The sequence below is a fragment of the Fusarium redolens genome (assembly GCF_020744475.1).
Source record: "Fusarium redolens strain MPI-CAGE-AT-0023 chromosome Unknown BKA55scaffold_3, whole genome shotgun sequence".
In the NCBI taxonomy this organism is placed as follows: domain Eukaryota; kingdom Fungi; phylum Ascomycota; class Sordariomycetes; order Hypocreales; family Nectriaceae; genus Fusarium; species Fusarium redolens.
This window is the reverse complement of record NW_025763666.1, coordinates 818,472-840,614: the sequence shown is the minus strand read 5'-3', so window position 1 is coordinate 840,614 and position 22,143 is coordinate 818,472. Positions and strand designations below refer to the sequence as shown.

At 48.4% G+C, this 22,143-nt stretch overlaps 8 protein-coding genes across 8 annotated transcripts; 5 read left to right on the top strand and 3 right to left on the bottom strand.

Annotated features, from left to right (window-relative positions):
- The first annotated feature begins 482 nt into the window (after positions 1 to 482).
- Positions 483 to 4,959, top strand: BKA55DRAFT_557454 (ubiquitin carboxyl-terminal hydrolase-domain-containing protein). The gene is made up of 11 exons (XM_046191802.1): positions 483 to 679; positions 824 to 931; positions 986 to 1,161; positions 1,212 to 1,338; positions 1,387 to 1,973; positions 2,024 to 2,443; positions 2,493 to 2,743; positions 2,788 to 2,927; positions 2,974 to 3,078; positions 3,129 to 3,790; positions 3,838 to 4,959. The coding sequence occupies exons 1-11, from the start codon at positions 659 to 661 to the stop codon at positions 4,700 to 4,702; spliced, it is 3,462 nt and encodes a 1,153-aa protein (XP_046053697.1). The 5' UTR covers positions 483 to 658; the 3' UTR covers positions 4,703 to 4,959.
- A 368-nt stretch (positions 4,960 to 5,327) lies between these two features.
- BKA55DRAFT_590376 (uncharacterized protein) lies at positions 5,328 to 7,772 on the top strand (the record flags this gene model as incomplete). The annotated part of the gene is made up of 2 exons (XM_046195080.1): positions 5,328 to 5,571; positions 5,635 to 7,772. The coding sequence occupies 2 exons, from the start codon at positions 5,328 to 5,330 to the stop codon at positions 7,770 to 7,772; spliced, it is 2,382 nt and encodes a 793-aa protein (XP_046053696.1).
- A 128-nt stretch (positions 7,773 to 7,900) lies between these two features.
- On the bottom strand, positions 7,901 to 9,886 carry BKA55DRAFT_557452 (uncharacterized protein). The gene has a single exon (XM_046191801.1). It carries the CDS (start codon positions 9,639 to 9,641, stop codon positions 7,983 to 7,985), a length of 1,659 nt encoding a protein of 552 aa, XP_046053695.1. The 5' UTR covers positions 9,642 to 9,886; the 3' UTR covers positions 7,901 to 7,982.
- A 684-nt stretch (positions 9,887 to 10,570) lies between these two features.
- On the top strand, positions 10,571 to 11,200 carry BKA55DRAFT_534916 (uncharacterized protein; the record flags this gene model as incomplete). The annotated part of the gene is made up of 2 exons (XM_046189648.1): positions 10,571 to 10,625; positions 10,683 to 11,200. The coding sequence occupies 2 exons, from the start codon at positions 10,571 to 10,573 to the stop codon at positions 11,198 to 11,200; spliced, it is 573 nt and encodes a 190-aa protein (XP_046053694.1).
- A 191-nt stretch (positions 11,201 to 11,391) lies between these two features.
- Positions 11,392 to 12,451, bottom strand: BKA55DRAFT_503150 (cytochrome c/c1 heme-lyase; the record flags this gene model as incomplete). Its single annotated transcript, XM_046186979.1, has 3 exons — positions 11,392 to 11,659; positions 11,714 to 12,324; positions 12,374 to 12,451. 3 exons carry the CDS (start codon positions 12,449 to 12,451, stop codon positions 11,392 to 11,394), a joined length of 957 nt encoding a protein of 318 aa, XP_046053693.1.
- Positions 12,452 to 13,222: 771 nt separating this feature from the next.
- Positions 13,223 to 15,363, top strand: BKA55DRAFT_685443 (uncharacterized protein; the record flags this gene model as incomplete). Its single annotated transcript, XM_046198798.1, has 2 exons — positions 13,223 to 15,262; positions 15,319 to 15,363. The coding sequence occupies 2 exons, from the start codon at positions 13,223 to 13,225 to the stop codon at positions 15,361 to 15,363; spliced, it is 2,085 nt and encodes a 694-aa protein (XP_046053692.1).
- Positions 15,364 to 19,577: 4,214 nt separating this feature from the next.
- Positions 19,578 to 20,525, top strand: BKA55DRAFT_685441 (uncharacterized protein; the record flags this gene model as incomplete). The annotated part of the gene is made up of 3 exons (XM_046198797.1): positions 19,578 to 19,628; positions 19,689 to 20,388; positions 20,440 to 20,525. 3 exons carry the CDS (start codon positions 19,578 to 19,580, stop codon positions 20,523 to 20,525), a joined length of 837 nt encoding a protein of 278 aa, XP_046053691.1.
- A 353-nt stretch (positions 20,526 to 20,878) lies between these two features.
- On the bottom strand, positions 20,879 to 21,980 carry BKA55DRAFT_685440 (P-loop containing nucleoside triphosphate hydrolase protein; the record flags this gene model as incomplete). The annotated part of the gene is made up of 5 exons (XM_046198796.1): positions 20,879 to 21,234; positions 21,282 to 21,506; positions 21,559 to 21,678; positions 21,730 to 21,856; positions 21,918 to 21,980. The coding sequence occupies 5 exons, from the start codon at positions 21,978 to 21,980 to the stop codon at positions 20,879 to 20,881; spliced, it is 891 nt and encodes a 296-aa protein (XP_046053690.1).
- Positions 21,981 to 22,143: the final 163 nt, after the last annotated feature.

The following is a 22,143-nucleotide window of genomic DNA, read 5'->3' as shown; positions in this document are numbered from 1 at the left end:
TGCAATTACTCTCAACAGCAACGTTGGCCAGTCTAGATGGTTTGTGGTTTATTCGTGAGTGAAATCTATATATACATGGCCGTTTGCCTCAAGTAAAGTACCTTAAGTGGATACACTCTTTGTAGTTAAGGTACCTAAGGTAGTTGAGTTTTGAAACATGGTGTAAGAAGTCTTCTTCAATTTGCACCTATATCGAATTGGGTTGAACAATAGTTGGTCCTGCTCATTTCGTATGGCCAGCACAGCACCATACAACGCACCTCCATGGGCAGGAACACCCACTAGGCTTACTTACCACAAGAAGAAGATAAACCGTAGCTTCTGCATAATGATCTGTGACGGAAAGATAGAAAGCTCTCTACCTTCCTCGAATTTGGAGTTCAACCGCGTCAACTTCGCGCGCCGGATGAACGTCGGCTAATGGGAGCTTGCTGCCCCTCCAAGCTTGGGAGCTGATATCCCACTTCCGTCACCGGCATTTACTTCTATCAAAGAATCCAATGTGTGAATATTGAACGGGCAAGCTTTATTGACTTTTGTGTTTTGGACTACCATTCTCGCTTCTCCAATTCTGCCCAGTCCTCTCGGAGGCTGGCGCACAAGCTCGCGCTCTTTATATAAGCTATGCGCTTACAGATAATGCCCATATCCTTTCACAATGGACGGCGATTGGGCTGAGGTATGTTTCGCGATGTCTGTGTCGTAATTTAAACCTTTCATATGTTTCAAGTATAGAAAGGTGTCTGTCTTGCATGAACTTGAAAATAATCATATTCAGTCGTGAATGAGGTGTCAAGCTTATGCTAACCCAGTTCTTCTACAGGTCACCCGGATTCCGTTCCCGCCTCCGGGCGTGCACGCGATGCCCACTCCGGTTGCGACTATGACCTTCGACAACTCCCAGGAACTACTTTGGACGGGTAATGAATATGTACGTCGAAAGGGTAAGACGCCGAAGCTGAACTGGCGCTGATTGGTGTTCCAGGGTCGAGTCACTTCCTTCTACGGGACCGAACTACAGCGGTATACCTCTTTCAGGGCCCATGCATCCTCTGATGGACCGATTCGTCAAATACTCGTTAATGAGAAAGGCATTGTGTCCCTGGGTGCCAAAGATGTGCATATGGCTATTCGGAGAGGACTGCCTATATGGCACATCAGGTAGGATGATACAACTGCATAGGAGGTTGACTGATGCTGATCTTTGTCAGACATGATGATATGAAAGATTTACGATGTATGAGCTTTACGTCTAAGGGAACGGCAGAGATTATCGCTGCAGGAATGCAAGATACAATGCTTGTCATTGACCTCATTAAGGGTGATGTTGTCAAACAGGTCAGTATCACTTTCTCGGTAATTGAAAGCTATACTAACTTCCGCTAGGTACCTACCGAACATCAGTACACGATAATGAGACGCGGGCGTTATATATGCGCCGCAACTCAGACCGGCTCTGTCAACTTACTAGATCCTGTCACATTTGCTGTTGTCAAGTCTTGGAATGCACACTCTGCCTTGATCAATGACATGGATGCTCAGCACGACTTCATCGTAACGTGCGGATACTCTTTGAGGCAAGGCCAGAATTATATGCTCGACCCTTTCCTCAACGTCTTCGATATAAAGAAGATGTCATCGATGCCCCCTATCCCTTTCCCAGCCGGCGCTGCTTACGTGCGCATGCATCCAAGGATGTTGACAACTAGCATCGTCGTCTCACAGAGTGGGCAGATGCATGTTGTTGACCTTATGAATCCTAACACGAGCGACGTACGGTTAGCTAATGTTACTTCCTACTTGAGCATGTTTGAGATTGCACCCTCCGGTGAGGCAATTGCCCTCACAGATGCTGATTGCTCTATTCATCTCTGGGGATCTCCAACAAAACTCCATTTCGTGGACTTACCAACTCCGATCGAGTTCGCGACTCCTGAAGAGCCCTTACCAAACATTGATTGGGGCCCAGATACGTGAGTTTTGATACCGAGTTGAACGTTTGTTCCTTTACTGATCGCTTTAGGCCCTTGAACATGATAGGATTGCCGCATTATCGAGATGTTCTGGCATCCGCTTGGCCAGACATACCCTGCGATGTTGGAGCGCCTCCTGTTAAGTTTGATCCACAGTTCCTGGCAGGGCTCAAGCCGACTGAGTTTGGACTGTACGGTCGTAATACTCGGGGTTTGCGAAGAAACCAGGCTGAGAACACTCGAAACGTAAATAAGTCAGGAAGCTCTGGGCTCAAGGCTCCCAAATTCCTCAGTGAAAAGGCTCGCGAGCTCGCCACTAGTAACGCTGCTGCCAATGATAAGAAGGCTGACGAGCTGATCAGCTCTCTTACTGATATGGGACTTGAAAGCAAGAAGTCTGACGTTCCAGTCATGTATCGAAATGTTGAGATCAAATACAGCAAATTCGGTGTGGACGACTTTGACTTCGGGTTCGTATTCTCCAATTTTCGCAAATGCAAGGTCACTGATCAGAAGCAGTTTTTACAACAGCACGCGATACTCTGGACTCGAGACTCATATCTCGAATTCATATGCCAATTCACTTTTACAAATCATGCACTTCACCCCTGTCATTCGAAACCTTGCTCTTCAACACGCTGCTACCTCTTGCGTGAGCGAGATATGCCTGCTGTGCGAGCTTGGATTCTTGTTTGATATGCTTCAAAAGGCTGAAGGGTCAATATGTCAAGCAACAAATTTACTAAAAACCCTAAGCAGTCATCCTCAGGGTATGTTGAGTGACGCTGATATGGATCATTACTAACTGGCTCAGCTGGTCCTCTTGGTCTACTCGAAGAGGATCCTCATGGATCATCTCTTAACGTTATGCTCCAGGGACTCACTCGCTTTCTCCTGGATAAAATCGTGCATGACTATAAGACTATCAACCCATCATCGACTGCCATGGACCAGGTTGGTTGATTGACTGAAATCAGATGGCATTTGCTGAATCGTCTAGGTACTGGCCACTTCCGCAACGACCTCAATCAGATGCATAAACTGTAGGAGCGAATATACTCGACCAGGATCAACATATGTCAATGATCTGCTTTATCCATCCCCTGTAAGTTTGATGCTGAATCTGTATGAGCAAAAACTTATCACTGCCAAAAGGCCGGGAGCCGAAATGCCAAGTTACCGCGCATCAGCTTTTCTCAGGTTCTCAAAAATAGTGTTGAAAGAGAAACGACATCTAAAGGATGGTGTAGTCGATGTCAGCGGTACCAAACCATAGCGACGAGAAAGAGCATTCACAGTATACCGGCTGTACTCATGCTAAACACTGCCATCACGAACCAAGATCAACGAATGCTTTGGTCAACACCAGGCTGGCTTCCCGAGGAGATTGGAATCATTGTAGAGCAAGGACAGTTTTTCTGTTACGAAGGGGAAGACCTGAAACTTCATCTCCAGAGGGGCATTCATAACATCACAGTCTATTCATTGACAGGTATGGCCATCAACATTGAGAGTGGACAAACGCAAAAGTCACATCTTGTCTCGATGGTCAATGGTAAGTCTCTTACACCCCATCGCCCCTCACGGCTGACCAAAGGAATAGTGGCACATGCAGAACCAGAAGCACCTGGAGAGAGTCGATGGCATCTTTTCAATGACTTCTTGGTGAGATCGGTCAGCACGGAAGAGGCACTTGCTTTCAACACATCTTGGAAGGTCCCTTCTGTAATTGCATACCAGATAAAGGATGAAAACAACAAGATCGATACTGAATGGAAGAACAACATCGATACTTCCATACTTTACCAAGACTTCAAGTATGTTCTAGCCTGCTATAAACTTTTATGTTGCTAACATTCTTCAGTCCAAACGCCGATCCATCAACAAAGACATATCAAGTGCTCAACCCCGAAACCGAGGCCCCTGGCCCCGATACTATCATTGCACTGGACACTGAGTTTGTTGCTGTGCGACAACCCGAAATTGAAATGAACTCTGATGGTGAGCGAGAAACTATACGGCCGATAGTGTACGCACTAGCTCGCGCATCAGTTGTCCGTGGTCAGGGGGAAAATGAAGGCACGCCCTTCATCGATGATTACATTAACATCAAAGAACCAATTGTCGACTACTTGACATCGTACTCGGGAATCACTGAACAAGACTTAGATCCTAGAGTTTCGAAACATAGTCTCTTGTCATTGAAGATGGCATACAAGAAGATGTGGATTCTTCTTAACCTCGGATGCAAGTTCCTCGGTCACGGACTAAAACAAGACTTTCGAGTCATCAACATACACATTCCTAAATCACAGGTCATCGACACGATCGACTTGTTCTTCCTTAAAACTCGGCTAAGAAGGCTATCGCTCGCTTTTCTGGCGTGGTATCTCCTCAAGGAAGATATTCAAATGGAGACCCACGATTCGATCGAAGATTCACGGACAGCACTCAAGTTGTATAAGAAGTATCTCGAGTTCCAGGATGCCGGAATCTTGGAGACGATGTTGCAAGATATTTATCGAGCTGGTCGGGAGGTCAACTTTAAACCGCCTCGCAAGGACGATCAGCATGTCCCAAGGACGGACACACCTCCACCTTTGCCAATCGATGGCTCAACAGGGCCGGTAACACCTGTCAGAAGTAACAACATTCTGGCACAGACACCTGGATCTGCATTTGGAGGTGGATCTAGCTGGACACCAGGAAAGGGATCACCATTACCATAGGAATCGGAAGGTGGAAATTCCAAGAATGAGGATCCAGGAGAAGAAGAGTTATTGATAGCTTTGTGAGCTCGAAGAGGTGGACGAGCATTGGAGGGAAAGGCAGCAGCAAATTCACCATTGATGAGATGGAAATTCAATCAGCGTTAGAGAGTATAAAGTCAAATTCGATATGGGAGAGTTGACGCTGAGCGTACAGTGGCTCTCAAACGCCTAGAAAACAAGTAGCGTACTTAGAGAAATTTGCTATCATAGATGAGTCTCCTTGTGTTCTCGGTTCAACGGTGATTGACATTGGCATCGGTACTAGATCTTAACTAGCTGAGCTCTTGCTTCTTTCCTAAGATAGGTACTCAACTTCCATTCCTGCCAAATGGAAATAGGCCAACAGAAAAGGGAAAGAGTGTACCCACTGCGTGTATCTCTGCTCATGAGGCATCTAAGATCGTCGAAGTCTCTTCTCCCACTCTCAGCCCTCTTCAACCACCTCGAAGTCGTCATCCGGATGATTCTTTACTCACCCTATCTCATGCTCTAGCACCTTGAAACTACTTCATCACCTACATGCATACTCACTCTCTACATGATTTGTCTGAAATATTCTAGACGGCAATCGTACTACAGCAAAATGGAGGGATACGACGACGATGACGCTCGATGTCTCCCTCGAATGCCAAGAATCTTCACTCCCCCTGACACTCAACCTGAAGTCGTTCTTTTCTCTACGGCCGCCGAAGATGAGACTTCCAGCAAAAGCAATGCTCTTCATGAGTTCGCAATCTGCGACACTGAGACTGATGACACGACTTGTCGTGACAAGGAAGCAGAAGCAGGCCCAAGCAATGCACCTCACTCGACCCTAATGAGCCCTGGTAATGGAAAAGCGATGTTTTAGAAAAATGATGACGCTAAAGAATATCCCGAACCCTCAAAAGTGTTCGCGATCAAGAATACACGATTATCACAATCATCTCAATCCTCGAACGGTTTTGTATCCGCAATTGATCATTATCAAGACGAGACTATTCAAAGACTCAAAGATATTGCCAACAAGGCTCACGCACTAAATACAAACCTGAATGGGGACCAATACAACAGCTCAGGCGAGACGACGCCAACCGGACGGTCCTTAGAGACAAATTCTTTCGAGTCGTCAACCCAAGACCGCGCACCACAACCCCTGACACGAGACCGCCTACGATCTATACCTGATGCAAGACTCAACAACCTTGGAGCAGTCTACGATCGGTTACAAAAAGCCAAGGAGGGTTCCCAGGTTGCTACAAATGGCAGTGATACGCCACGACCAGCTGACTTAGATACTATCTCCATCAACACTTCCAAAGCTCACGAAGCAGCTTTTGGGGATGAACACCAGGCATATTACATCTTCGACCCACGATCAAATGGCTCAGCATACTACATGTATAAAGATACCGAAGCAAATGATGGCTTCAAAGTTGAAAAGGTATCTTTCAAATCCTCAGCACCGGAGCCAGGGGTGCGCGCCTACCACCTTGAAGCTTCAGACAAGGACCAGGGCGTACTGAGGCATGGAAGCCACGAAGCGATCTGGAGGCTGGATCCATCTCAAGTTCCTGCAGTGATTATTGATACAGAGAGCTCAGCTTCCCGTGAAGCAGAGGCGGAAGTAGGCGATCCATTGTATGCCGGCGAAGAAGCTACCCAAAGCATCGCCAGAAAAGTGAGTGATCGCCTCCAAAAGATCAGGCACTTAAGAGAGCATCTGCATGTCATAAATGGTAAAGGCCAGCAAGTCCCAGAGGCTAAGGGGTTGTACCTTATTAGCGACAAGGACATCCGAGATGTCGTTAGCATTGTCCTGGACGAAACACTGAAGAATGGTCACATTGCCTTGCCTCAGAGAACACCTACAACAACAGGGTCATCTGAAAGTCGACCTTTACCACGGCTCGACGAGAACTCAAATGCTATCCTGATTCCCTCCCCGATGGCGATCGACCCAGCGACCACCATTAATTTGCCTAGCACATCTTACACAAACACCAACGCAACTGACATGCAAGTCCATACCAAAACTCGAGGCGGGGCTTCAGAAGCAACGACAACTGTTGTGACACGCCGAAGTATTGCTGAGATTACGTGGGCTCGGGCATATCCAGCAAATTATGATTCGAGTACACGGACACATTGTCGAACCGTTTCGGACTGTTGCTCACCCACGCATGGGGGCTCACATTCGTGTCCAGATGATCGCCGACAGAGTTACCAGAGGCTAACCAAAGGCGAGTCTGTCCTACGACACTATGCCACCCCAAAAAGCACAGCTGAGATACTGGCCGATATCATGTGCAATAAGAGTTTCGAGCAACAGCTGAGAGTTAGCGATGGGACCGTCATTACTTCTTTCCCCAGACTCTTCTCCCGTGACTGCACCACTGACCTCACCTTGCAAACTGAGAGTGACCAGTCGAAAAAGCGTACACCGTCCACGCTGTACCAAGACGGTGTCGATGCTCACTGCGGTCTCGACGAATTGGTCGCATCGAGCTCTCCTGTAGAGGCCCCAAATGTATACTCATACAACAACTCCTTGTTCGCTGCGAACCCATTCAGAGCGCACCCGACCAAACTGACTGCGTTGGGGAGACATTCACCAACTCCTCTTGCGGCGGAAAGAAAACTAAGTGCCTCGCTCGACGCAGATACGCGACGACGACGAAGTACTCAGGTCGCTGGTATTGAGGAGATAATCGATAGTCAAAATGGTTCACGGCAAAGTCTGATGGACAAAATCAAACAAGGAGGCCACAAGCTCTTTCACAAGAATCACTTTCGCAAACCGACTGCAGGAGCTCCGACCAGAACAGTCGAGGATGATATTTCGCCGGGCGGCTTCTTGCGCTCACGGGACAGCATTGTCAGGGAACTCACGCCTGAACCACCTAAGCCCGATGATTCAGGGATATACGAAGCCATGACGGGGAGCAAGCTCAACGCTCCACGCCCCAGAGAGGGGACATGCTCTGAAGACCATCAACCTCACGAATGTGTGAATGATTTATCGTCTCGCGAGATTTCATCGAAATAAGCGGCAACTGATGAGAAGTCAAGGGGGATAAGACATACGTACCTAGATAACTCATTTCATAGGAAGAATCGACCCTAATGATACTTTGAGTAAGGCATTCAAGTTTTGGTTGTCAGAAGAACGTTGGAGTAGGATGCTTGAGTGCACCATGAGAAACCAATGAGAGTGTCATCATGTGCAATTAATGTCTATTATCCATATCCTATGAGTCTATACCGCCTTACTAGCCCTCGCCTTGTTCTCCCTATGTCGTTTCTCCTTGGCAGCAGTCTTGCGACGCTTCATCCAGGATCTGTTGAGGTCGCGTCTGTTATTCCAGAACCAAGCCTGAAAGTCGCTTGAGCTTTGTGGGGCAGAAACATCCTTGTCTCCATCCTCGTCGAAGCCATGCTCTGCCATGTCGGGATCTTCTTCGCCCTCTTCCTCATCCTCGGGCCAGAAGTTACGCATTCGTGAGGGGTGCGCGGTGTCGGGCGTGGGCGCAGCACTTCTAACGTTGCGCCATTCGAAATCCTGGCGAGAAAAGGGCGTCATGGGCGCGGGAGTTGCGATGGTTTGGTTTGCGGGGTCTTGGTCCTCTTCGTCTTCGATGTCATCGTTGTCGGCACCTCCAAAGAAGCTGAAGGGCTCGGGTTCCTTCTTAGCGAGAATCTCTGTGGTGACCTCGTCGGGTTTGGCACGCTTATAAAGGGCCTCAAGGGGATGAACTTTGGTAGAGGGTGTTCCGGGAGGGGGTATCTTGATGGTGAGGCTGCGGGAGGAACTTGAGGACATGGGTCTTGTTTCGTCGGCTTTGATGGCTGAGAGGGGTGTTGCTTGTTGGGGTGGTTGGGGCGAATCAGCTTCAGAGTCGGAGGACTCATCGTCTGGTTGAGGAGTTTCTCTAGTCGTCTCTTTCTTCTCCTTCTTCTCTTCGACTTGAGCATCAACCTCCATTTCATCCTCACTCTCCTCATCGGATGAGCCGCTGCTACTAGTACCACTGCTACTGGTATCGTCATCTGACTCCTCGACAGGACGAGGAGTCGCCTTCTTGACCTTATTCTTCTTCTTGGGCGCGGCTTCGGGAATCTTCTTCTCCTTGACGGTCTCGACTACATTGCCATTCTCATCCACCCAGCCTTTACCCTCAACAAACTCGGTGGCTGTGTTGGCTTCTCCCTCATCGGCCGAGGTCTTCAAGAAGCTCGGGAACTTTGTGGTCTTCTCGAATTCGTGAACAATAACTTCGCGTGACTTGCCCTTCTTCTTGCGCTTTCGGGGTTGATCGTCCTCAGGGAGATTGGCGATGGCATTAGGAGGAACCTTGGTCTTGAGCAGACATTCATCTCCGTCGGTATACTTTGATTTTAGGCGCTTCTTCTTCTCGGTGTGTTTGCCATCCTTCTCTTTTTCTTTGTCCTGCTTGCTCTTCTTTCTTCTCTGATCGGCGGGCTCTGTCCATCCTCTCTTGACTTTGCGATCTTTCAGAGCGACGCCCTCGACAACCTCGGGATCACGCTTTCGTTTTCTCGATTCCTCTTTTTCTTCCTTTGTCTTTTTCTTTTTCTTTCTTGACTTCTCCTCTTCCTCCTGATCAATTTCACCAGTAGATTCAACCCTCTGTTCTGGTCTGGCCTTTTCGATTCGTATTTTGTTGCCCTTCAGCACAGCGCCATTGAGCTTCTTTTTTATCTTGTCAGCCTCCATGGTTGGTAGTTCGACAAAACCGTAGCGTCGCTCGGGAAAAGTCTCGATCGTGTGATATGAGATGTTGCGCGCCTTGGGGGCTGCAGAAGCTGGAACAACAATCTTGAAAAGCTCGGGATCGAGAGGGCTTATATGAAGCCTGATGTAGTCGCTTGAAGCAGACGTGGCTTCAGCCGACATTTCGAAGCAAATGGCGCTGTCGTGAGGAGTTTGTGCGACACAAAGAGCGTCGTTGAAATGAGTATGTCGCTTTCAATAAAAAGGGACGAGCTTTTACTTTTGCGATCCAATTTGGGGGAAAAAAGTTCCAGGGACCCTTAGAGAAAGATTCGCAACTTCTGATTGGTCAATGGAGCGACTTTGATCCGGGGCCCTTGATAGTAGTATATACCTGAGGTAAGCTGAGATAATTAGATAAAACAAGCATGGGAAATGAGAAACAATTCTTGGAAATTGGTAAAGAAAAACGGTTTAGGTTTTAGATTTAACCAAGAGAAAGTCTCGTCTCACGAGTACATGCCTGAAACTTGGTAGACAAGCTGACTAAATGATGTCTCACTTACCGCTCACATCTCAACTCCTTTGTCGCAGATATTCTGCCCAAAGAAGTATCTGCCAGATGGGATTATGCACATTTATCGGAGACAGTCTGAAATAGGAAATGGGATCTGAATCGATGTAACTCTACACATCATCGTTGCAGTTCTAGACTTTGGTGTCGATAGTTCCCGGGTCCTATTGTGACAGACCAGGGATCCTTGAAACTCTTGGCCTACGCTGCTGGGACGAATAGTGTCACAGCGAGCTTCACAGCAACCGCCATGATACAGGTCTTTTGGGGTTATACTGAGTCGAGATATTCGACATGGAGGCACCTCCAGGTCTAGAGTTTGGTATCATGTTCGATTCAACTCTATGCTTATGCTTAACGATGGCCACATATACTCTCAGCATATAAAAGGCATGTAGATCCTGTTCAAACAACCAGATTCTAAACAAATACATCACTTTTCATCTGTTTCTCTTCAATTCGTAAATCCCTGGAGGATCATTGTTTATAATAATTGTTATATCTGTCTTTATATTCTTCCATCACTCACCCATCCAAAATGCACTTCCCTGTTCTTCCCATCCTTATCACACTGGCTGGAAGCGCTCTCGCAGGTATGTATCCTCTCCAGTCCACATCTCTTCACGAGTATACCAACTAACGCATGTAAGCGCCTCATCTACCCAAGAGACAAACTCCTTGCTTTGTGACTGGCTCCGAGGCTCTCCCCGATGAAGTTTCGACACAGGCCACAAATCTGGCCTCCGTCATCACCTGCGACAATTCGAAAACAACTATCGATGGCGTCCCTGATGTGAGCTCTGGCGGTGTGACCTTTTCCTCCATCAACTTCGCCGAATCAGGTCAGAGTCCTCTGGCTTTCGCCCTCGACCGATTTGCAACCACATCACCCTTGGCGAACAACAACCTCGATGCGTTTCAGAATGAGCTCAATGTTTACCTCGCAACCGAAGCTGGTATCAGATCGACTGGTGGAAACCTTGCGATCAAGGTTCCCAAGTTTTTCTTGCAGTTCCAGATGGCTCGTATTCAACAGGCACAGGGTGCTGTGTCTGACATCCCTGGCCAGACCGTTGACCACCAGTTGGAAAAGGTGCTCAAGAATGCAGCTGGAGAAGATCAGGCTCTTCTTGATCAAGTGAACGAATTAGCTGTGAACTTGAACTAAGTTCTAGTTAATGGTATATAATACAGAACTGCTCCAATTCCTCCGTCTTCGACCTCGTACAAGTAACTCCTAGTCAGCTATCATTATAAAAATACATCCAATCATAACAATCAGAGAGGAGAATGCAATACGCCGGAACCTTTTCAGCAAACACCTGCTTCCATCATGACCCGAGCGCCAGAGAAATCACTTTAAGAAGAGCCGCGGAACCACGGCTGGGGATCCTGCTCGTGCCTGTCGCCGCCAATGGCCTTCCACCAGGTATCAGTACTCCAGCGAATGATACGCTCGGCGGCACCCAAGGGTGTAGCGGCAGGACGCACATCGAGGAAGAAGACAGGGTCGCCGTGGGCATCGGGCTCGCCAGAATAATAGTCGATGATATATCGGATCTCCTTCCTCTGGCCATTGATTTCTCGCGCAACGTACCAATCGTGTCGGTCAAAGGGAGGCTCGGTACTGAAATGTGTTAGCCAGCCAATCTCTCGCACATTAGAATTCACGATTACTTACCCAAACTTTGAAGGGTAAATCCAGCCTAGCACCTGCATCATGGTGGCCTTTGGTGTCAATTCCTTGGGTCGACCCTGGAAGCGAACGAGACTAGGCTCGGTGTCGACGCCATCCCATTGACGGTCAAGCTCCTCCTGAACATGGCCCTCGCCTCTCTTGCAGATCTGCCACCCCTTGTAAAGTCCCCGCGCAAATCGTTGTTCCCAACCAAGAATCTCCTGCCATGCGCCCTCGTTCAAGAAGTTGTGTACTGAAACCATGCCCTCGACAGCGGTGATATCGGTATCGGTGTATCCCTTGCGCAGCAGTGCGTTGTACATCTGCTGAGGAGAAGGGTACTCCCAGTTGCCATCACCAGTGCCCTTGGGAATGGTAGACTCATCTCGGGTTGTTGGGAGAGCGAATGATTGATTGGGCGCAGGTTTTTGCGATAGATCGGGGAACATGTAGTTGAGAGGGTTGAGCTGGGAAATCAAAGATTTGGGCTGCTCTTGGGTTCGGGCGGCGTGAGGAACGGGACATCCTGAGGTGGAAGGAAGATCGACAGGCTTCTTGGGCTTAGCCACAGGGTTCATGGCATCGGCGGACTTTTGGTGCATAGGGCAGCCAGGCTGGGAGAGTCAGCTACATGATAAAGATGGAATGGAATTGCGATCATACTGGAGGAGCCTTGGCGGTAGTAGCTGGGTGTCCGACAGGAACCGCAGGAACGGGTGTATCTGCCCAAAACCAACCCATTGTGAATGATTATATATTAGAACTGTAATGTTCGATGAACTGTGTGCGGAATGGAGTAACTCGGCGTTGTTGAACTGAGTGTTGAAAGAATCGAAAATTGTGGTTGGCGATGATGACAAGGACAAAGAGTTGGATGGATAGAAGCAAGAATTTCCTCTGGTTGCCTCTACTAAAGGAATGCGCCTATCAAAAATTTGAGGCCAGCCCAGAGCGGGAAGACCGGGGGAAGCCGCACCAAGAGCAGGTGGGTTACAGTGAAAATCGAAAACTATGTATTTCTCTTTACAGCGTTTGAGCGAATCATAAGGAGTCTATTGAAAATATCATGAGCATTATGACAAGAATTGTAGAAATTAGATAGAGAGATGATTGTTGAATTCATAATATCTGTGGTATCTCTCAGTATTTGATCTTCGAGTTAGGCTCAGTCAGCATTGATGATCCATCACGGTTGAAATATTCCTCATGATTCCTTTCCGATTTATTTCCGTTAGAAGAGATACGGTGGATGCGAATGTTGTACGTCACTCTAGTTATCAACCCGACGTCACTAACACCAATTGTTGCTCTAGCTCGTTCCCAGGGGATCCATTGGCGGGCATCCTTGTAGACTCTAGTCTTTGCATCATTAAGCACATGCTAGACTCGTCTCTTGTTTATATCAACTTCCGAATCTGACCACTCTCCGAATGCAATCGCCCCCAGGCTTTGCTCGAACATGAGAGTGTTCGCGTCAGAACAATTCCCTAGAAAGACACTCCCTCTTCCGAGATGAGAGCTGGCTCCTTCGTAGGCCGGCTTTTCGTCCACCCGGGCTTCCGAACTTATCCCAATGTCAACGCCCACGCCAGGTTCACCATCACGAGTCTTAGTCGTCGATTCGCATCCCAGAGCTCCCGCGGCCCTCGATTCACACAATGGCCTAAAGGCGCACCGAGAAGAATAGCTCTGCGTGCTTCCGGTGGCGCTGCGGCACTAGGAACAGCTGCTTTTGTTGAGCTGTCGCAACAAGAAAACGGCAATGATCAAGAGACAGGCGAGAAGCGCATGCTTGAGGTATCAAGGGCCGAGGTGAAAAAGGGCGTATCAGCTGATGCTCACGGCCTATCGAGGTTCGGAGAGCGCATCAAGTACTTGATCGAGCTCTTGATCATTGAGCCGGTGTGCACCGGTTTTCGTTTTCTCCAGCTTGTCGTCATTTTTGTTCCAGTAATAATCACTATCCCTGCCATATACTTTGGAAAGCGACAACCCGATAGAGATAATGAACGATCAGGCACGCTCTGGTGGTATGGCTTCTTGGTCAACGAGATGGAATTGGCCGGCCCAGCCTTTATCAAACTTGGACAATGGGCTGCTTCGCGAACCGATATCTTCCCTACCGAAATGTGCGAGATCATGTCTAAACTTCACTCGAATGCGCCGGCTCACTCGCTCCATGCCACGCGCGTGACTGTCGAAGCTGCATTTGGCGGCCGCCCCTTTGAAGAGATCTTTGACGAATTCCAGGAGAAGCCTCTAGGCGTCGGCGCTATCGCTCAGGTCTACAAGGCCAAGCTGAAGCCTGGTCTGGCCAAACCAGAGGAAGCTGATCTCCATCACTCATATCCTCTGGCGCAAAACGTGAAGCGCAATGTTGATACAGTGCTCAAGAGCTCTCCGCAGAGAGTACCCTCGTCCTATGTTGCAGTCAAAGTGCTGCACCCGTATGTCGAGAGGACGGTTCGACGAGACCTTCGCATCATGGGTTTCTTTGCTTCACTGCTCAACTTGATTCCAACCATCGAGTGGCTCTCACTGCCGGATGAGGTTGCTCAATTTGGAGAGATGATGAAGCTTCAGCTTGATCTTCGCATAGAGGCCGCAAACCTAGCAACTTTCCGAAAGAACTTTAAAGACCGATCTACAGCTTGGTTCCCATATCCGTACACTGAGTACACAACGCGAAATGTCCTTATTGAAGAATATGCACAAGGCATCCCATTGGCAGACTTTATGGAGAATGGCGGCGGCGTCTTTCAGTATGATATTGCCGATGAAGGTCTCGACGCTTTTCTCCGCATGTTGCTCCTTGATAACTTTGTCCACGCTGATTTGCATCCTGGCAACATCATGGTGCGGTTCTACCAATCTGCTCACCCCGAGTTGCGTCTGCGAAAGACATTGACAAAGGCGCATCCCGATGAGAAGGAAGATGTGACTGAGCAAGTTCTTGAACGACTTCGACCATATCGACATCGCAAGGACCCCAAAGCATGGGAGGCGGAGCTGGCTAAGATCGATGCTGAAGGTTTCCGACCTCAGCTCATTTTCATCGACACTGGACTCGTGACTGAGCTTAATGCTGTGAACCGGGAGAACTTTCTCGACCTCTTCCGTGCTGTCGCTGAGTTTGATGGTTACAAGGCCGGCCATCTCATGTGCGAACGCTGCCGCCAACCAGATGCTGTGCTCGATAAAGAAGTATTTGCCCTAAAGATGCAGCATCTGGTCCTCGGTGTCAAGAGCCGTACCTTGGCCCTCGGTAATGTTAAGATTGGCGATATCCTGCAAGAGGTGCTTAGCATGGTTCGAAACCATCATGTCCGTCTCGAGGGCGATTTCGTCAACGTCGTTATTAGTATCCTGCTCCTTGAGGGTATTGGCCGCAGTCTGAACCCCGATGTCGATCTACTCAGCAGCTCACTGCCAATCCTCCGTCAGCTCAGCGCACAGAGTGGTCCAGGTATGGCAAAGCATGGCGACTTTTCCATGCTAGTCGTATGGCTGGGATTGGAAGCAAGACGATTTATGCAAGCCAGCATTGAAGACGTAAGTTGCCCGATAGCAAATACCTGTTCTAGTCATAATATGCTAATCTTAACCAGGTCGAACGATGTGTCAAGTATGACCAGCTTTCACCCAATATATAATTATAAAGATCTCGTTTAAACTAGAATTCACGGTGTACAGCATCAGGAGGCGTACGGGTTGGAATGTTACATACGTGAGGCATATATGAGAGACGCGGCTTGACAAAGAAATACTCTTAGACGTGCGTAAATTCATTGAATTACTATATAAGCTGGTCCCCTTTCTAATCATGAGCCACCGCTTTCACGTAATAATGCCGTGAGTCTACATCATCGCTTGATACCGTCTAAATTGACGCTGTCTTGATTCACGCCTTTCTATCTTTAGGTGCCTATTGAGCACTTCCTATACCATAGATGCACCATAACGCCTTGATCCCTAGAATCACGAAGAAACGAAAAGGAACTCCTAATCCGTGCTGGCACTCAACTCCATAGACTTGTCCCATAAGTTCCTCAGTATGGCTGTGGTACCATCTTCCTCTTCACCACCAACAAGGCTTGATCCGCTTAGCCGGTCTGTCAACCTGCCATCGTCGTCGTTACCGTCATAGCTTGACGAGGCACCGTTTGTCCGTACCGAGGTAGGGCGTTTGGGGGTCATGGGTCGTCGAGGATCAGGCATACTGACATTGCGGGTGTGTTGGCGCATAGTGAGGTCTGTGGAACGTTTGCCATTTGTAGAGGCGGTGCCGGGGCGTGGGATGCGCAACGATTTGTCCATACCAGGGAGGTGGTTGAGACGCTCGAGTGAACGAGAAATAGGGTTGAGATGTCTTCGAACAACGAGATACTCCATGCCTGTACGCTCCAAGAGCTTGCCTACGCGGGGATCTCGACTGTTGCCCCCGTCATATCCGGGACCACCGACACCGATGAGTGGAGTATGACCAACTACACCTCCGACACCGCCAACTGCTTGCCCGGGCTCAATCACAGAACTGGCTCGCTGCAGGTTAAGCTTCTGCTGTGTTCGTGATGTTTGAGCGGCAGGCGGCGCTGCCCGTCGGGCCGTCTTAGGCGCTAATGCGCTGTCATCAATCTCGTCTTTTGGTGCGCTTGTTGGTGGTTCTCGGCGCTCTTCACGGTCGCCTTGCAGGCTGGTCACAGAACGAGGTTTTTGAGGGGCGTCATCGTATCGACGAAAGTCTCCCCGAGGTGGTCGGTAGAAGGATCCCTCACTAGTCAATCCAGAACCAACAGCCTCGACAAACCGGGACGTCAATTCATCCTGATTACTTCCCGCAAGAGTTCCTGATCCTAGGGCATCAGCAGAGGCTGGCGCAAAATGGCGAGGAGAGATCTGCGCCAGGTCTGCGCTCATTTGGGGCGGAGCTCCGTGGGACGGAGTGCGCTGTAATATGCGGGATGTGAGATACTCCTTGTGATGTATAGTCTCCAACTCCGGGCTTGTTGAGTTCCGCTGCTCCGGTTCGTGTTGCGGTTGCTCGGCCGGCTTTGGAGCGGCGGAATCGTTAGGTGTAACCGGTCTTGATCCGCCAGCGCGGTCGTCGGGATGGTGCACGGAGTGGTTACTACTGTTGAGAGAGCCCTTGCGGGAGAGGTAGGGGGAATTAGAGCCACTCGCGTCGACCCATTCGTCCTCCTCGTTACCCAAGTCAAAATGGACCTGCGACTTGCCGTGAGAGATTTGAGGTTGATAAACAATTGTTGTACTCGAAGCGCGCTTCAGTTCTGCAGATCGAGTGCGCTTTCCAACTTCTGTATGCGAGCGATTGCGCTTGAGTTTTGAGTGCGAAGGACTCTTGACAATCCTTGTATGTGAGGGACTTTTGACCAGTTTTGTCTGGGAAGAACTCTTGTTGAGTTTTGTATGGGAAGAATTCTTGGTCAGCTTTGTTTGGGATGCGCTCTTGGTAAGATTGCCAGACGAAGACTCGCGAGAAGAGAGTTTTGCGTCGCTGAGAGCTCGTCGATGAGAATTGGGACCGGACGAGATTCGGTGTTGCTGCTGCTGCTGTTCGATCTGATCGGGGGTATCGGTATGGCGACGACTGAGCTTAGGCTGCTTTGGGGCAGTTTTTGAGGCTGGGCCGCGGGCGTGGTGGAGGTGACCAACAGTGTGCTGTCGCTGGTGATGACGATGGTGTTTCCGATGCTGCTGCTGGTGTTGGTGTTGGTGTTGTTGGTGAACACCGCTGCTCTCGCTCTGTGAATCACTCTCCTGATGGTTGAGCGGAGGTCGTTTTGATTGGCCGCTCAAGGACGATGCGCTGTCCGCATCTCGGGTGTGAGGCATGGTTGTTAGGAATTGGAGGTATAATACAGCAAGATAAAGGTTGCGCGCAATTCGTTTTGGGTGATGCGACGATGAATTGGTCGTATCCGATCTCGAGTGGTAAAATATTTCAACTTTTCGCAACAGTGGCTTTTTCCCTCCTTCTCCTTTGTTGTGTTTGCGACCGACTACAATGTTATATTCCTTTTTTGGTTGTACTGATGCCCAGGGTAGGTATATCTTATCATGAGCGCTGCAGCAGCAATTGCAAATAAATACGTGACAAAGAATAAGAAAGGTTGCAGGAGATTAATTGACTTCGTGTCGTTTCAAAGATTAGGTAGGCAGTCGTCGTCGGATCGCGAATGGCGGTAGTTCCGTCCCCGTTGCCGATTATGGAGCTGGTCCCTTTAAGTCAGATTTGTAGGGCTCCCTTTCAGTGATGTCAATGTCAATGGATCGGCCGCGAGAAGAATCGGTGAGGGTCGAGAGTAGTGGAGGAGCGGAGATGGACCGGCGATCACTATGAGTCTGGAGAAGAAGTCGAGAAGATGACGAAGAAAGGGAGAGAAAATCAAAGAAGAAAAGTGCCTGGCGTTGAGCAGAAGCAACTTTTGACGTAAGGGAAGGTCTAGTAAAAAAAAGTATGGACAAGGTCGGTAGGCGAGTAAGAGTAAGGTAAGGTCTTGTTACTAGTATAGGCGAGTAATTCCAGACCAGACAGACCAGGCATGGCCCTAGAAGCAACGAACAATCAAGAGCCAAACAAGTCCAACAAGTAGAGCGGCGGAGATGAAGCTAGTCTTTTGCCGAGACACAGGCTGGCAGTGCTAAGACCAGTCAACTTGAGTTGAAGAGGAGGGGAACGCAAAAGAAGGCTTGCTAATTATCAAGATTGGATTTGTCCATAAAGGTTTTAGTTTTAGCTCTGACTCTGACCTTGAAGTATAACGTAGGTATCCATATAAGTATCCGTCTGAGTGTCTGCTTGAACACGGCCGAACAATAAAATGAGTTGGAGCTAGTGAGCGAACGAAATAATTACTTTGATCGTGCAGTAGCAGCAGTGATTAGCGAGTGAACAGGTTGAGGTGTGAGTGCGAAATGCCAAGCAAGCAAGCCAACAGAAGATTAGAGGCATTCTATTAGAATACGACTGAGATGAGTGAGATTCATGAGATTGGATATCTATAGATGGACGCAGGCGGACACGGAGCCGCGATCGGAACCCATGGAATGCCCTTCTTTGGCAAACCGAGGCCAATTACGAAGCCTTTGGTTCGCTGTGTAACTTGTCACAAAAAATGAACGAACCCAGAAACAAGAGATGAACTAAAAAGAGAAACATGGTTTGAGTTGAACATCACCAAATCATAAATGCGTCACCTGTAATACACACTGCATTAGCTGCCCTGTAGTACCTACGAACCGCTCGGGGCTCGCGGGGAACTAGGTAATCTGCTAGACGGAGCTTGGCTCGGCCTTTGCCTTGCTCTCTTCCGGGCCGACTTTAGGCGGCATAAGCGTGTGAGTGATTCAGTAATTTTTAACGATCGTGATAGCCACGATATACGTGGGACGAAAGAGTGGTAATATCGATCCATATGATTTGATTCTTGCTAATCAAAATCATATCCTCACTGCCTGTCTCCTTTGTTGTTTGAGCCTCTTCTTCCAAGACGCGAAAGCAAAACCTATCACCAGATATGATAGCCGATAGAAACGTATAGGCTACAACTGAGAAAGAGACCATCTGCCGTTTGTAGATATAATACTCTAAATACACTGAAATATGGCTCGTCAGATTTGAACATCTTTTTTTCTCGCCCTCGTCTTCCAAAAGCTTTTGGCGGTGATAATCTGGGTTGTCTTCCCTGGATACTACGCACGTGACCTTTAACTCCAACTTGGAATCTTCAATCTCATCAAGGAATCACACGAACTAACCCGTCGCCGCTTTCAATACTTACCTATCAGAACCCCCGATTTTTGGCATTATTCATCCCTTCCGACCTCAAAAAGAAGATCCGAAAACATGTCGTCTATCGCTGAAATCGAAGAAGAGAAGAAGACATACCAAGAACAAGTACGACCCCCCCATCCATTCCTGCATGATATGCCATTCATACTGACCCTTTTCCTCCAGTTCGACATCGTTCTTGGCCAACTACGCGATGACCCTGATAACGTCGAGCTCAAAGCTTTAAAGGACGAGTTGAACAGCTTCATCGATCTTCTCAATGAACAAATTGCTGAGCTCAAGCCTGCCCAGGCGCCCAAGCCCGCCCCCAAAGAACCATCACCGCCACCTCAGCCCGAGAAATGGTCTCGCGAGAACCACCCCGCCTTTAAGAAAGCAGCTCCGGCCGAGGAAGAGAAACAGGCTCCCATAAACTACCAGGTCAACGATACCATTCTAGCCAAGTGGGTTTCTGGTGACAAGGCTTTCTACCCAGCGCGCATTACATCTATCACTGGATCCTCAACAGATCCTATCTACACTGTCAAGTTCAAGACTTACGATAACACTGAGACCCTGCGATCTCGCGATATTCGACCTGTGTCAAACAAGCGAAAGGCGGACGGTACACCAACAACTTCGGCACCAGCAACACCTCCAGCCCCTGGGCTGGTTTCATCAGCGGGTGCGACGGTATATCCCGAGGCGAAGAAGGCAGCCGAGCAAGATGGTGAAGCCAAGCCTCCCAAGGCAAAGAAGATCAAGGCCAAGAAGGAACTTGAGAAAAACAAGAATAAGTGGCAAGAATTCAGTGCAAAGTCCAAGTTTGGAAAGAACCAAAAGAAGGATAGCATGTTCCGTACTCCAGACGGTGTTCACGGTAGAGGTATGCGCTTCTGTTTCTCATTTTATGAGTCAAATACTAACTTGTTCTCAGTTGGCTTCACGGGCTCTGGCCAAGCCATGCGAAAAGACCCTACTCGAAGCCGTCATGTCTATCAAATGAACGATGAGCTAGACTAATCACCTTTCTCTCTTGACAGGGCACTCGGTTCGATACTCAAGAGCACACGGGGGCGTTCGGGAAGTATCAGGAGCTTATTGCTTTGTTTGGTAACATGCCTTGCATTTGATCGCAGCAGAGGCTAACGACTTATCTTTCTGGCGTTTAATCCAGTTCTTCTTTTTCAGACTCAAGTATGTAGGAGCGACGCGGTCTTCATAGACCAGCCGAGGTTAATCAAATAATGTTACATGAGCACATAACACCTCTCCCCTTGACTTTGAGTGTTTTACTAAGTTGAGCTGACAGGAACCATTACTGTACAAGTTATTCTATATTGTTGATACATGGCGGCCGAGTAGATGGCTGGTGATCATGTACTACTCAGATCGATCTTGGGACAGATATCCTGTGCTATCTTCAAAAAGGCATTTGCCCTCTCGCTCGTAGGTTCTGCTACTACTGTAGGTTTTCCTCTGTCCCCATCGTCTCCAATATTGGGGTGTAGTGGGATATCACCCAGAAAGTCGATCTTGTGCTCTTGACATAGCTTCTTGACCCTTGCATTGGAACCAAAGATATTGGTTTCTCCGTGACAATGAGGACATGTGAACAATGACATGTTCTGTACCAAGCCAAGGATATTGACATCGACTGTTTTGAACATGTTGATACCTTTGACAGCATCTTTAGTGGCAAGAGTATGAGGGGTTGTGACAATGACAGAGCCTGATGATTGTTAGTAGAAGCAGACGTGATATCTCGTAGACACGCACCATCTAAAATGACCTGCTGGGTAATAGTCAACTGTGTATCTCCTGTACCTGGAGGGAGGTCGAGGACAAGGACATCGAGACCACCCCATTCTACCTCATGCAGAAGCTGCTGAATAGCTTTCATCACCATGGGACCTCGCCAGACTACTGGTGTATTCTCGCCCACCAGATAGCCCATGGACATGGTCTTGACTCCATAGTTCGTAAGAGGGACGAGCTGGTTGTCTTTTTTCTGTCAGCTCATACTCAAAGGTCACTATGAGCTCTAGTGACTGACTATTTGATAACCTAGGTTCTCCTGAGAGGTCAAACAAGGTTGGAATAGATGGACCAAAAATATCAGTGTCCAAGATCCCAGCACGAAAGCCAAGACGAGCAAAAGCCAGAGACAGATTTGCTAGTCGCCTTCGTTAGAACACCTCAAGTCTCAGGAAAGATCTATAGATACCTGCAACTGTGCTTTTGCCTACACCTCCTTTGGCGGATGATACTGCGATGACTTTCTCGACACCCGTGATCTTTCGACGAACTGGACGTTTACCCCAGGTTGGCGGTGTTCCTGATCGAGGAAGACCCTGGAATAGATTCAGTTATACTCAAACTCCATAACACTGAGCATCAAAGAAGATCACTCACTAATGGATTTTCATGTTGCAGCGCTCGGAGGCTTTGAAAGAGACGGGCAGATGTTGGACGCATACTGAGAGTATTTATAGCTTAAGACGGGATATGACTCAGGGCCTCGGCGTACTATAAGCTTGAACTCCTCAATTCTGAGTTATAGGGAGTTTTTCAATGTCGAAAGTGTCTAAATAAGCAACATATTGAATTGTCTACCCATAGGATATCAACAATACACGAG